This window comes from Mauremys reevesii, linkage group 8 (genome assembly GCF_016161935.1).
Source record: "Mauremys reevesii isolate NIE-2019 linkage group 8, ASM1616193v1, whole genome shotgun sequence".
Taxonomy (NCBI): Eukaryota; Metazoa; Chordata; order Testudines; family Geoemydidae; genus Mauremys; species Mauremys reevesii.
The window spans coordinates 105,498,352-105,512,911 of NC_052630.1; the positions used below are offsets into that span (position 1 = coordinate 105,498,352).

The window sequence follows — 14,560 nt, forward strand, 5'->3', positions numbered from 1 at the left end:
TCGCTCCTTAAAAACTTTAAGAACATAAGAACGGCCGTACTGGGTCAAAAAGATCCATCTAGCCCAGTATCTGTCTACCGACAGTGGCCGATGCCAGGTGCCCCTGAGGGAGTGAACCTAACAGGCAATGATCAAGTGATCTCTCTCCTGCCATCCATCTCCATCCTCTGACGAACAGAGGCTAGGGACACCATTCTTACCCATCCTGGCTAATAGCCATTTATGGACCTAGCCACCATGAATCTATCCAGTCCCCTTTTAAACATTGTTATAGTCCTAGCCTTCACAACCTCCTCAGGCAAGGAATTCCACAAGTTGACTGTGCGCTTCGTGAAGAAGAACCTCCTTTTATTTGTTTTAAACCTGCTGCCTATTAATTTCATTTGGTGACCCCTAGTTCTTGTATTATGGGAATAAGTAAATAATTTTTCCTTATCCACTTTCTCAACATCACTCATGATTTTATATACCTCTATCATATCCCCCCTTAGTCTCCTCTTTTCCAAGCTGAAGAGTCCTAGCCTCTTTAATCTTTCCTCATATGGGACCCTCTCTAAACCCCTAATCATTTTAGTTGCTCTTTTCTGAACCTTTTCTAGTGCTAGAATATCTTTTTTGAGATGAGACCACATCTGTACACAGTATTAGAGATGTGGGCGTACCATGGATTTATATAAGGGTAATAATATATTCTCAGTCTTATTCTCTATCCCCTTTTTAATTATTCCTTTCACCTAATTTCAAGCCAAAACTTGATACCTGCTTATATCCATTTGTTCTGGGGTCCACATTGGTGCTAACTTAAATAACTCGTCTCCCTCGCTGGTATTTATCCCTCTGGTGTATTTAGAGAGAGCGATCAGCTCTCCCCTCAGCCTGCGTTTGGTTAGGTTAAACAAGCCAAGCTCTCAAGGTAGGTTCTTTCCTCGGCTCGTCCTAGTAGCCCTTCTCTGCACCTGTTCCAGTTTGAATTCATCTTTCTTACATATGGGAGGCCTGAATTGCACACAGTATGCCAGGTGAGGTCTCACTTGTGCCTTGTATAATGGTGGTAACACTTCCCTGTCTCTACTGGAAATACCTCACCTAGGACTTTTTTACAGCCATGTCACATTGGTGGCTCATAGTCATCCTGTGAGCAACCAGTACACCCAGGTCTTTCTCCTCCTCTGTCACTTCCAACTGATACATCCCCAGCTCAGAGCAAAAATTATTTTGTTCGTCCCCAAATGCATGATCTTGCTCTTTGCACTATTAAATTTCATCCTTTTTTTTTTACTCCAGTTTACAAGCTCATCCAGATGATCTTGTATGATATGGGCAATACCTCCTAGCTTTGTCTCATTGCAAATATGAGACAAAAACATTCTCACTGTGCCAAGGTAATAAAAATGTTAAATAAGGCTGGTCCCAAGATCAGTCCCTGAGGAATTCCACTAGTAACCTCCCTCCAGCCTGACAGTCCACCTTTCAGTACGATGCTTGTAGTCTCCTCTTTAACCCATTCCTTATCCAGTTTCCAATTCTGATATTAATCCCCATCTTCTCCAATTTAACTAATTTCCCATGGGAAACTATCAGATGTTTTACTGAAATCCAGGAAGATTAGATCTGCATTTCCTTTGTCTAAAAAATCAGTTACCTTCTCCAAGGCGGAGATCAGGTTGGTCTGGCACAATCTACCTTTTGTAAAACCATGTTGTGTATTATCCCAACTACTGTTCACCTCTATGTCCTTAACTACTTTCTCTTTCAAAATTTGTTCCAAGACCTTCCGTACAATTGAGATCAAATTAACAGGCCTGTAATTTCCCAGTTCACTTTTCCCTTTCTTAAAAATAGGAACTATTTTAGTGATTCTCCAGTCACAGGGTACAATCCCTGAATGTACAGATTCATTAAACTCCTTGCTCTTAGACTTGCAATTTCATGGGCCAATTCCTTTAATATTCTTGGATGGAGATTATCCACCCCCTGCCCTCTTCAGTCCCATTAAGCTGTTTTAAGTTTGACTTTACCACATCCAAGGTGGAAGTCAATCTCTACTTCTGTATCCTCACTGCCATTAGGCACCCTGCCACTACCCCAAACTCTCCATTAGCCTCATTTAAAAACTGAGGCAAAGTATTTGTTTACGTGTCAGGCCACACCAGATAATCTTTAATCTCTACCCCATCCTCAGTGCATAGCAGTCCCACTTCTTTTTCTTATTTATAGGGCTTTTCTGCTCCCATTAGGTTCAGCCTCAGGACCACATCCCATATCTTAGCTCCCAGCAGACAGCTCAGCCTGCTGTTCTCTGGATCAGCTCTGATGACAGGCCTCTGTGTTCTTAGTAGGGAGTCCCCAGTCACATGGACCTGCCTTTTCTTGGTGATGGCGTGATTCTCCAGCCTGGTCTTTATGGCTGTGAGTCCTCATGTCTTTTATTCTCCCTTGCAATCTTCTGCGAGTCATCCTGTATCCTCCTGGGGCTCTGAACTCTGGGTATCTCCAATGGCTCCTCCCCTCCTCTTACGGAACCGCTCTTCTCTTCTCCCTTGCCCTCCCTGCTTCAGTTACTGCCTGTTGGGCCCCTTCCTCATCTTCCAACTCAACAGACCTGTTTCTGAGCCCTATTTTTCCTTCACTAGCTGGTCTTTTCCTCTGCCTGGTTCTGTAGTAGTCACGTTTCCACTGCCCACTTTCCTCACGCAGCGGTCTCCCCGTTGAGTTCTTCAGTCCAGCTGGTACCTACAAGTCTTGACTCTTCCCTTCAGCCTCCTCGTGCCTTTGCTTCATCATCTGATTGTCTTTAAACCACGATTTGAGGACTGCAATAGCTCAGACATAGGTTAGGGGCTTGTTACAGGAGTGGGTGGGTGAGATTCTGGGGCCTGCGTTGTGCAGGTCAGACTAGATGATCATAATGGTCCCTTCTGACCTTAAAGTCTATGATCTGCTCAAACCCCCCTGATCTCTCGTTTCCACCTGATCTCCAAACCTCGGATCTTCTCCTCCAACAGCTCTATCAGGCTACACTTCATACAAAGCTCTTTGCTGGTACCTGTTCTAGGATCATGTACGTCCTGGAGTTTCCACATCCAGTCATCTTCATTGTCCCTTCCATTGCTTGAGTCACTACCTCTGCGGTAGCTGTCACAGCTTCCCACCTAAAGTCCTGCCAAGGAAAAAAAGAAGAAAACCAAAAACCCAAACGCTCCTTCCCCAACCTCCCGTTTACAGCTGTGCGTATGGTTCCTGTGCCACTGGCTGCCTTTATAGGCCCCCTAATCAGGGCTCTGCCTCTCTCACAGCACGCTGCCCCCTCCCAACTGCTACGAACCGAACAAGGGAAAAAACAGTGACTAAATGGGGAATGCTCTTAATGTTTTGTCTGAATACTGTGTGTGCGCCTCAGTTTCCTCTGTGTATGGAACAAGGGTGTGTGATTGTTGCCGAGATTCCAAGAAGGCAGGTGTGACTGATGTCTGGTTGCTGGGCACAGACAATGGCCGACATTCTGTATCCTGGCAACTGACGTCAGCCCTGCCTCTCCAAGAATCAGCTGGAGGTGTTGGAGAAGGAAGTGGGAGGTGCAAGCCAGGTGACGTGGGGGAAAGAGGAAGGAGGCAGGGCAGCAGGTCATGATTGAGGCTGGGCTGTTGGGGGAGCTGGTCAGTCTCCTGGTTTGGGACTCAAGCGGGGAACCCCCAAGATGGCTTTCCTGAATGTTCCTGATTTCTGTGCTAACGATCTGTTCTAGGCTGTGTTCCTGATGACTAATAAACCCTTCTGTTTTCCAAGCTGGTTGAGAGTCACTGACTGTGGGGGTGGGGTGCATGGGGCCTTTCCCCAGGTGTAGTCACCGCAGGGAGCTCACAGGGCCGCTGAACGCTCTGAGGCCAGACCCAGGAGGTGCTGGAGCCAAGGAGGCTTGCCCTGGTGAGACTGTGCCCTAAGAGGAGACCCACTGTCCTGACTGAGTTCATTCAGAGCGGTTCCAGAGCACCGAGCCAGTGACTCCCCTTCCGTCTCCCGCTCGCACTCCTGTTTACAGCTCTGCCTCAGGGAGGTCCAGTATGGGGCAGGCGGTCCACATTTCAGGGCCCATGAGCAAGAAGTTGCTGAGAAGCAGCACTTGGCTTGTCCAACTTTTGTTTGTACAGAACTGGGGCTCAAATGCAGGTTCTAATCCTCCCCAAGCTAATCTTGGCCAGCAGAACAGCCTCCACTCTCTGTTGTGAGGGGTTACGTTGGAGTTATTCAAGGCTAGATCAGGAACAGGTCAGAGCATCACTGGTTCAGCCAAAACAGGCATTAACTAGCACATACAGCAAGATAAAGGGTCCTACTAGCTATAGGATTTTCAGGAAGCCCCTGGGTGGCTCAAGGAGACATGCTGTGGTGATTGTGCCATCCCTACCCAGCGATGAAGCCCTACCTTGGCAGAGTTGGGAGAATGTGTACTGTGCCTGTCCCTTATTCTCTGCCTCCAGGCTGCATGGAAGCTTTACCCTGACATTAACATTTCGGGGGAAGAGCAGTATTTTAAAGTGCTCTGAACTCCACATGAAGACTGAGTATTGTTGTAGGAATGTTAGCGTTAAACATCTTCCCTCTGAAGCTACGGAATTAAGGTAAGATGATGAGAGGAAAGCAGGTCACTTGGTCAAGGGGTTCCTAATCCCCAGTTCCTTTCCCATGAGTTATTCCCAACACTTCCGCATTAGAATTTTTTTGCAGAGCAGGGAATACTCAGGGTGGGGGGAGGCGGGAGTGGTTGGGGAGCTCAGGCCAGAGGGGCCCTGTCAGCCCCACCTTGTCCCTGCCTGTTTGAACAGCTTCCCCTTTCCCTTTGTCCTGGGTGAAAAATCACCTCCCCCAGGGAGGAGAAATGGGATAGCAGCAAACTGCCAGCCCCTGGGAACACACCACGTAAGGTGGGAAGATACTAGCCCCCCCACCCATGAGCAATATGGGAGCTGGGGTGTCCTTCCTTCTCTCTGCCCTTACGAGGGAATCCAAACCTCTGGAAACTAGAGTCACAATTCTGGCCTCTTACTGCCCCCTCACCGGCGAGAATGGGTTTAGCTAAAGCGGCCTCCCTCTTCCTCTATTCCCCTTGCGAAGAGAGAGGCCGGCCGGCCGCCTTACCCCAGGGAGCTCTGAGCTAGGCTGTGGTTCTTGAAAGATGCAGCCCCAGGCCATCTAACTGGTGAAAGTCATGGCAATGTTAGAACAGAGCCCCCACCCCCCTAAAAGCAGGAGCCAGCCAATGCGGTCTCGGACCCACAACGCTGCTGCCCCTGGGTAAGGAAGATCATGTGGGAATTCAGGTAGGGTGCAATTTAATTGTACAGAAATAAAACATGACGACTAAGAACTTGCTCCCCTCCTGCTAAACTCTTCATGTACCAAGTGAAGAGCCTCCAAGTGCTGGAGGAAAACACAAGAGTCTCCCAGTTCTAGCCACTAGCCCAGGCCAGCTTCATTTTCTGGCTGTGGGCTTTGGAGGATTTAGAAAACAAACTCTTCACTATCTGAAGTGGCACCGATTTCCCACTGAGATACAACTTATTGTGACAGTCTGGCAGCCATGGCCCAGAGCCGGAGTCGCTGCCCTCCCCTTTCTTAAGCATCCAGACGTAGGCCATGATATAGCCAGTCATGAAGGCATCAAAGCCAGCTCGGTGGATGCCCCCTTCCGAGCGGCTCTCCTGGGACGCCGTGTGCTTCCTGGCAGAGGAGGGGGTTTTAGTTTCAGAACAGCTCTGTGGGTGGACAGTTGAGCCTCGCTCATCAGTGCCCACCTGCTGCCCTTTCACTTGGCCGCTGTCCAAGGCATTTCCTCTGGCAGCGAGACTGACGTCTGTTTCTACTGGGGGGGCAGCTGGGTGAGTGCTGCTCGCCTGGTCTGTGGCACCCCCCAGATCATCCTCCATCTTGACGTCTGTGGCACTGTCAGAGCCAGGCTCACGGTCCATGTCAATCGAACTCTCCACCTCCAGCAAGGGGCCCTCCTCACTGGAACCGTTCCCTGCTGGCTCTGCACGAGCAGGGACCATCTCAGCAGCCAGACTGCCAGGGCAGCTTTGTTTGCGGGGAGGCTCGTTCTCCCCATTCTGAGCCACCTCCATGTCCTTCCCCCTTCCCGGACTTCCCTGCTCAGACTCTTTCACGGACTCCTCTGCATTCTTCCGGCGCCTCCACCTCTGCTTCCGCTTCTTCCGCTTCTCCTCTTTAAACTTCTCATCCTCGTCGATAATGAGGTCGATGTTGTGAGACCGGGAACACTTCACCCCGTTGGGACACCAGCCGTAGGCCTAGTGGGAAAGGCACACGCCATAAGCAGTGACAGGAACGAGCTTCATGTTTCCAGCTACGTTACCCAAGGAGTGGGGAGAAGCAGCGTCAGCTGCACTGGGCATTTCTCCTAGCCTGACACTTATGGCTCCCTCTCCTCCGGGCACAGCAGCAGTTCAGGGTGTGGTCTGAACCACCTTCCTGATGGCCTACAGAATGGCTGACAACCAGGGAGCGGCGTGGAGGGGATTCTCTTTAGGAAGTGCTCTGCACAAAGAAAGCTAGGACCTGCGAATGTGCATGGTGGGATTATGTCTTCCTTAAACACACTGGAAACTGGCCATGGTTAAGGCTGCGAGTCTGTCACGGAAGTCAGGGATTCCCTGACTTCTGCAGTGGCTGGTGCTGACTCGGGGGCTGCTTGAACCAGGCAGCCCCTGGGCCACCAGCAGTTTGGGTGTGTGGGAGGGGGCTGAGGGCTAGGGGGGGCCCATACCCCAGAGTGGGGGGCTTCCCGGCACCCACCGGCATAGCCCTGCATCTCCTAGGTGGCGGAGGGTCCGGGGGTCTCGGTGCCACATGCTGCCTGCAGGCCTTGCCCCACACCTCCCATTGGCTGCAGTCCCCCCCGGCCCCTACACTGCCTAGGAGCTGCAGGAACGCGGAGACCGGTAGGAAGCCCCTAACAGCCCCACCAACCCTCCCCGCAGCACCAGCAGGGTCCTGCACCGCCCCTTCCTCCTCCCCCCAGAACACCCACAGCTCCCCACCTGTTTTAGTCACCACAGGTATTTTTAGTAAAAGTCATGGACAGGTCACAGGCCTGTGAAGTTTTGTTTACGGCCTGTGGCCTGTCGATGACTTTTACTAAAAATAAAAGTGATTAAAACGTAGCCTTAGCCACAGTCAGACTGGAGCTTGTGCTTCAGTGGAGTTGCACCAAGAATGAATTTGATCTCAAGTACAGGACTCTGTATACTAGCTCAGGCCAGTGGCCAGCTTGTTCAGTAGCCTGCGGACAGTTCCTTCTGCCTACAGGAAGGTATTAGAAACCCTTCTGGAGGTAGCTGTGGGATAAACTGTCGTCAGAAATTCTTTTAACCCCCATTAGTCAGAGGCTGGCTTGTTCCCTCAAGCAAGCATGTTTATATCCCTTCCAGAACAGTTAGTCAGTGATACTCCTATTAGCCATACAAGTATCTAATCCCTTCCTCAATCAACAGAACTTATGGCCTCAACCTGGGGCAGTGAATTCCGAAGGCTAACTGTGGGTTGTAAGAATGTTTCCTTTTCAGTGTTGAATTTGCTACCTTTCAGTGTCACTGTATTATGAGACTGGGTGACCAGAAGGTCCCAATCTCCCTCCTCCACACCATTTATTTTGTATGCATTTGGCTTTCTATACTTGTGTCTGCAGGACTAGGTGCTAATACTACTCACCGAGAATGTTTCGCAGACTTGGACCTTATTTGTATCTGCCACATTGTGATCAGTGTCTGCCACGGAGCAGTAGCGATAGTCTATGTATGGAGACATGCTTGCGGGGTAGTTACAAAACTCGATGGAGAGGTGCTGGCTGCTGGAATCCTTCCGCTTGCAATTCTCTCGTTTGCTGGAACACACAAAGATTCAGTTAGGCTCTTTGCAGAAAGCCCAGGGCAGAGTGGGGAAGTCCCAAGGAACCTGTTCTCAGAGGCAGCTTTTCACAATTTATTTTCCTCATCATGAGGCACGTTTAATAATAGTTCTTTCCCTCTGGACCTAGAGAAGGGTTCTTTCCCTCTGGACCTAGAGAAGGGTTCTTTCCATGTGCAGCGATCTCGGGGCACCTGGCTAAAGCTGCTCAGAAGGAGCATGCGGAACTCTGACACAGCACAGGAATAACTTAAGGGATCAGGTCTCGGTGTGGACGACTTCCATTAGAGTCAGGAGCAGTTCTGACTAGAGGGGAGAAGAGATGGCCTCAGAACGGAAAACAGGAGAGTCAAAGAGCTGACCTAGGGACTATCCAGCAGATTCCTGCAGTTCTTGCCTCCTGGCTCCCAAAACAAGTGCTAAAAACAGCTTTAAACCACTGGGTGAAGTTCAGGGGAGAGAGTCAGGTGGGCTGCACCACTGCCAGTCATCTGGTTCAGGGCCAGATTCCAACTGCAGCTAAAGCAGAGGTCAGAGTGTGTAACAACTGCAGAACTGGGGCCTTTAGCTATGGTAGAGATAGACAAGACCGATGTACGTGGCTGCTTCCAACTCAAGTCTGCCAGGAAATACCCCCAGCAGGAGAGAATTCTGGGTGGGATGAAGAGGGGAACGCTTACACCCCGGAACAAGGAGCACACGCCCCTCAGTGGGAAAGTGAAACATGACAGTCGCGGTTAAAGGGAAGGCCCTGGTACTGTACAGCTGACACTCGTTTGCCGTGACAGCAGAAGGGCCATCAGATACTAGTCTGATTTTAACACCAATATTTCACTTCCATTAATAGCTGCACTGACTCCTCTGCTGGATTAGTTAATAAGGGAAATCTGCAGAGACAGCATCTTCCTTGCTTAGATGTTTGTCTTCCTCGTGCTTGTTCTCCACCTGAGCGCTAAGGAAATCAGAGCTTGTCCTCCTGCCACCATCCTTAGGCTGGAACAGGGGAGAGGCACAGAGCAGAAACACGTGATCATCTCCATGGGATGCGTGAGCAGGGCCGTGTAGAAAGACTCACATCTGTTCGTGTCTAGAAGCCAGCAAACCTCCCCCAAGCCCTCAAAGTGCATGAAGTGTCACATACCATTTCTTGTAGGCGTACTCCAGATAGGAGGCTACGAAGCGGGTCTCGAACTCAGAAGCATATTTGGTATCGTATATCCCAGCTGGGAACATCTCCGAAAGGTCAGCAGTGAAGGTGCCAAGATTATCAGGGAGGTGGGCGTAGAAGCACTGGTACAGGAACACCAGATCTATCAGACCATTGTGCAGAATGAGAGGTTTCTTTGCTCGGATCAGCTCCAAGAAGAAAGCACGAACGTTCTGGCTCTGGTTCTCATTGCCCTGGTAAGGCAAGGGTTAAAGTCAGTGCGCCTCAATCTGCCCATCCAGCTGCACTTACCCACTGGCTCTCTTCAATATAGCCACTGTGCGCCCTCTGCCAGGAAGCCCTATGCCCCCAGCCTCTGTTACTGGGGCGAGAGCCACCCACTGCTCATTCTGGACAGGGGGAGTGGCCCAGCAGCATGGGGAAAGTGGCTCCTAGCAAGATGCAGGCTGGATGTGAGGGGAGAAGAGAAGTGAAGCCACTTGGAGGACAGACAGTGCAGTCAGGATCCCCACAGCATGTCTTTCAGCACCCTCTTCTGGCTCACTACTCAACCCACAAGACATTTCTGCATACCAGCCCAGGAATTCCAGAGGATCATGGAAAATGAACGCCTTCCCATCCACCAGGACCTTAACATCCCTCACCACTGCTTAAAGTCATGTAAGCCCTTTTGGCCCCAATCTTCAAGAAAGCAACTTCAACCCCAGTGAAGCTTGGAAGGCTGAATGGAGTTCACAAGAAGTCACAAACACACACCTCGTGAAAGACTCAACACAGAAGATCCCTGGCTTTGATCTCCCACAAAGCTCATGAGCAACCGTAAACCACATCTGCCCAAGCCACGGCAGATGCGGATACTTGCTGCACAAATGGAAAATTAAAGACCCTCTGGTGTGCGACTGTGGTCACTCAGAACAGATGATGGAACATAGAAGAACTCAATGCTCAATTCACAAATACGAAGGAGGCATCATAGCAATACACCCCACTACTCAGACGCAATTACCTGGCTTAACCATCTAACTCGTAAAATTATAGTTGTTGCTCTTTTACATCAGCCATGTGAAGAAGAGTGAGAAGTAGTTTGGACCTCCGTATTGGATCAGCACAATCCACCTCCATCTCCCTCTCAAACATCATGGAGCCCCAGCTCCGAAACCCGAAGGATCTCCCTTTGTGACTGCCTGGAGCAGACAGGGCTGGGGAACAGATTTCCTCCTCCAGTGGGGAGGGCTGTACCTGAGCAGCCACTAGAATAGAGCTCCCCTTTAATTCCCGTAATCTGGAGGATAGAAAGAGGGGGCCTTGTGGCAGGGAATCTCCCCAATGCACATAGGTACCTTGTCATTGCCCTTGTGGTACGGAATCCCCTGCGAGTACTGTTTGTTGAAGTCAAAGCCATGTTGCACCAGAAACTGAACTGACTGAGGTTCAATGATATACTCCTCCATACACAGCAGGGTCAGGTTGTAGATTTGGGAGAGGTACGTATTCTCAGACTGAAGAGACAAATCAACAGGAGAAAGTCAGACAGGCCAGTAAGACAAGTCATACAGCAAACAGCCATGGCCTGGGACTCCTAAGCAGCTGTTTCACTAGCGGCTGGAACTGGAAACAAGACATGGGAACTTAAAGCAACGTCTCCCACCACTAACCTTCTACCGCCCAGTCCAGCCAGGGACTCAGAGCTCCTGCAGTGTTCCAAGTGCCTTTGACTTCAGCGAGAGCTGATGCTGGGCTCCTCACTGTGAGCCCCTTGCAGCAGAAACTCTGCTGCCTACAGAAGTGTGCCCTATAACAACAGCGCTACTGGCACCTATCTCGAGCACAGCCATCCACTGAGAACCAGCAGCATCATATGAAAGGCTCCGTTAGCTAAGTCACTAACTTTTAACTAAGACACTGGCTCCCGCTACACTTTGTCCAGATATGACGACAGACAGGAGTGGTTTGAGCAGGCAACGTACCTTGTCTGGGAGCTGCTTGAAACAAGCGATTCCTAAAGACAGGACAGAGCGTGTTCTGGCAGCACTGCAGACAGCTTTGTATCTCTCTTCAATACATCTGCATTGAGAGAGGAGAGGTCAGCTGGGGCAGCAATAAGCAGACTCGCTGCAAGGACCGCACAGAGTCCTTCTCTCCTTGAGGCACAAACTACTACCGATTGCAGCTATGGGGGCTTCAGGTTTGTGTGGCAGACTAGTCCCCCCTCCCCAACCTTAACGCGAGCCCTTATTCTGGGCCCCAGGATATGCTGTTGCTGCTCCTGTCTCCCTTTCACTTTGTCCAGTCTCTGCACCAGGGAGATCAGGCTGTTCTCACCCCCATTTTTCACAACCACAAGCAGCTCAAGGGTCCAGGATGGGTGAGAGCACAGGACACAGCTAACTGGAAGGAGGTGGGTCCAGGCTGGTACCTCTGGTCCTATATAAAGTCAACAATCAGAGCTTTCTGTTCTGTGAACTACACAGCACGTCAGTCAGCAACTTCCACAATCACAAGGCTGAGGCCAGCTCTCTCCCAGTCCCCAGCTGAAATGGTGCTTTCAGCCGAGTCTCCCAGTGACAACGTCCAGAAGGAACTGTGCTTGCACTGTGGCTGCTAGCCTCGCTCGGTTCTACCAGCAGGACAGAGCACCAGGGGTAACAGCAAGAAGAGGTTCCATCCCTAACAGCAGGAGTAAAACCACTTTGGCACGAAGGCACCCAGAGATCATATTTTAAGACAAGTAGGAAAATGGATGTAGAAATGAATACAGCATTCCCTCTAGGAGCAGGGTCTGGCATTCAAGAACAGCAAGTTACTTACTGGTTTAGCAGACTCTTCCTTGCTCCGAGACCACTAAGCTCCTGCAGAGAGAGGGGAGATTTGGTTAGTAATCATTGTGTTCCCTCCCCTTCAAGTCCAATGCAAAGATTAACATCTCAGAGTGAACTAATTACCCTGCCACAAACTGTTAGGAGACAGCTAAACTGAAGAGCTAGGTGCCAATTTAAATCCTATTGCACGTTTGACAGAAGAATGCTCTCCTTCACCTACTGGCAGGTACTACCTGCTGCATCACACAAGATCGAAAAGTGCTTCAGATCAACCATCAAGCCCTTTGGGATGCAGGACCTGAAAGGACAGCTCCCCTGGGCTATTGTACACAAGTCAGGGCAGTGTATTGCAGAATGGATGAGGAAGAAGCTGTCAAAAGGAGGATACAAGATCTCATGGGTTCTATGGAAAGAGGCTTGCAAACTAAGGTTTATATTCTCTAGTAAGAAGATTCAGATGAGCCCTTACTGAGGGATCCCCTTCTTTGAATGTCCAGCGTGAAGCCTCAAGAACACAAGACTAACCAGTTTACATCAAGGAGAGGATCAAAATGAAGCAGCAGGAGGATTGGGTGGAATTCTGGAGAAGCCTCCCTACTCCAAGGATAACCAAGTGTGTGGAACAGACTCCCAGAGCCAGCCACAACCATGTCAAATAGGCACAAGCATAGTGGGGACACATGGATACAACAGGGCAGAGACAAGAGCTAGAGGGCAAGAGACAGCATCTCTCCTTCCATCCCCAAGTGTAGCATTGAGATAAAGAGTTACACATCTTTGATGTAGAAAAGTAGTGGTCCTCATCCCACTCACCGTGTCAACAGCTATGAAACTAGAGGTTTTTATGGCCAGGAGCATGGACGGCCACAGCTCTTTGAAGTTATCATTCTGGACATCAATGACAGGTACTTCCAAGCAGGTCATCTTCACGCAGGTCATGCTGCTTCCAAAAATGAGAGACAAAGAAACTCAAGTTATTTAAAACTTCAAGGAGTCACCGACCAAAGAGAATCTCCAACGTGCTGGCACCTAGCTGCCAACGCGATGGACACATTAGAAATGCTGACCACTATTTTGCAGAGACAACAGAAGACCCAGCTATGCTCTCCACGACGAACTTCCACCAATTTCAACCAACAATTCAGCAAGGCAGAACCAAACCCTCACAGTCAGTGGCAGAGCGTACGCCTAGGGAAAAACACCGTGCCCAGAGCTTCTGAAAGGGCTGCTGCCCTTCGTTCACAGATTCTTTTGTGAGCAAGTCTGCACGGATCAGAGCGGAGGCGGCATGGCTGAGTACAGCTACACGGTGCAGACCATCATGTGCCATTCCCAGCCAGCCTCTGCCTAGGGCTCAGCATCCCCTGCGCTCGGGGCCTGGGCAAAGAGCTGCACGAGCCCTGGGACCTATGGGTCTGACTCTCTCAGCATGGTGCTAGCCGGGGCAGGGAAAGCAGTAAAGTACCTGGGCCCAGCACCTGCCACATCTGCCCCACGCCCTGAAATAAATGCCCCCACTGCAGCCCCTCTCCCCCTCCCGCTGGGGATAAACGACCCCCGCCTCCAATGCAGCCCCTCTCCCCTCCCGCTGGGGATAAACGACCCCCGCCCCACTGCAGCCCCTCTCCCCTCCCCTGGGGATAAACGACCCCCGCCCCACTGCAGCCCCTCTCCCCCTCCCGCTGGGGATAAACGACCCCCCCCGCCCCCACTGCAGCCCCTCTCCCCCTCCCGCTGGGGATAAACGACCCCCCCCGCCCCCACTGCAGCCCCTCTCCCCCTCCCGCTGGGGATAAACGACCCCGCCCCACTGCAGCCCCTCTCCCCTCCCCTGGGGATAAACGACCCCCGCCCCCACTGCAGCCCCTCTCCTCTCCCCTCCCCTGGGGATAAACGACCCCCGCCCCCACTGCAGCCCCTCTCCCCTCCTGGGGATAAACGACCCCCGCCCCCACCGTGCTGCCCCTCTCCCCTCCCCTGGGGATAAACGACCCCCGCCCCACTGCAGCCCCTCTCCCTCCCCTGGGGATAAACGACCCCCGCCCCACTGCAGCCCCTCTCCCCTCCTGGGGATAAACGACCCCCCCCCCACTGCAGCCCCTCTCCCCCTCCTGGGGATAAACGACCCCCGCCCCCACTGCAGCCCCTCTCCCCTCCTGGGGATAAACGACCCCCCCCGCCCGGCCCCACAGTGCTGCCCCTCGCCCCAACCCCGCAGATAAACGCCCCGGGACCAGCCGCAGCGCAGGGGGCGCCTCCCGAGCCCCAGGCCGCGGTGCATGCCGGGACCCGTTATTCCAGGGCTCGGGACTCACCCCGGGGCCCGCGCGGGCGAGGGGGCCGCAGCTCTCACGGCGCCGCCATAGTCCCGCTTCCGGGACTGGAGACCGGTCCGGAGCTGTGGCCGGCTGGGTCCTTCCCTTCCGGCGGCGCGGGCGGGCTGCCCGGACAGGTGCCTGTCTCCGGCTCACTCCAACCGCCGCTCTGCGCCCTCGAAGCCGCTCCCGAGCGGCAGCTCCGCGCGCGCTGCCACGCGCCGCACGCTCCTGGGCCAACGAACGTTTTTATTCATCAGGCGTTTGGAATGGGCAGCCCCGAGTCCGAGCGGGGTCCTTGTGAGCGGCCGGACGGGGGAGGAGCCCGGTCCTCTCGG

The 14,560-nt window shown here is 52.0% G+C and overlaps 1 protein-coding gene across 2 annotated transcripts; it reads right to left on the reverse strand.

The window, feature by feature from the left end:
• Positions 1–4,200: 4,200 nt before the first annotated feature.
• On the reverse strand, positions 4,201–14,494 carry TOE1 (target of EGR1, exonuclease). 2 transcript variants are annotated; one of them, XM_039484562.1, is made up of 8 exons: positions 14,223–14,494; positions 12,721–12,847; positions 11,897–11,937; positions 11,056–11,152; positions 10,429–10,587; positions 9,062–9,321; positions 7,726–7,897; positions 4,201–6,305 (listed from the first exon to the last, which is right to left on the reverse strand). In XM_039484562.1, exons 2-8 carry the CDS (start codon positions 12,844–12,846, stop codon positions 5,448–5,450), a joined length of 1,713 nt encoding a protein of 570 aa, XP_039340496.1. In that variant the 5' UTR covers position 12,847; positions 14,223–14,494; the 3' UTR covers positions 4,201–5,447. The 2 variants fall into 2 exon arrangements, with proteins under 2 accessions (XP_039340496.1, XP_039340497.1); XM_039484563.1 differs by having other exon boundaries at positions 12,721–12,850.
• Between the last annotated feature and the right edge of the window lie 66 nt (positions 14,495–14,560).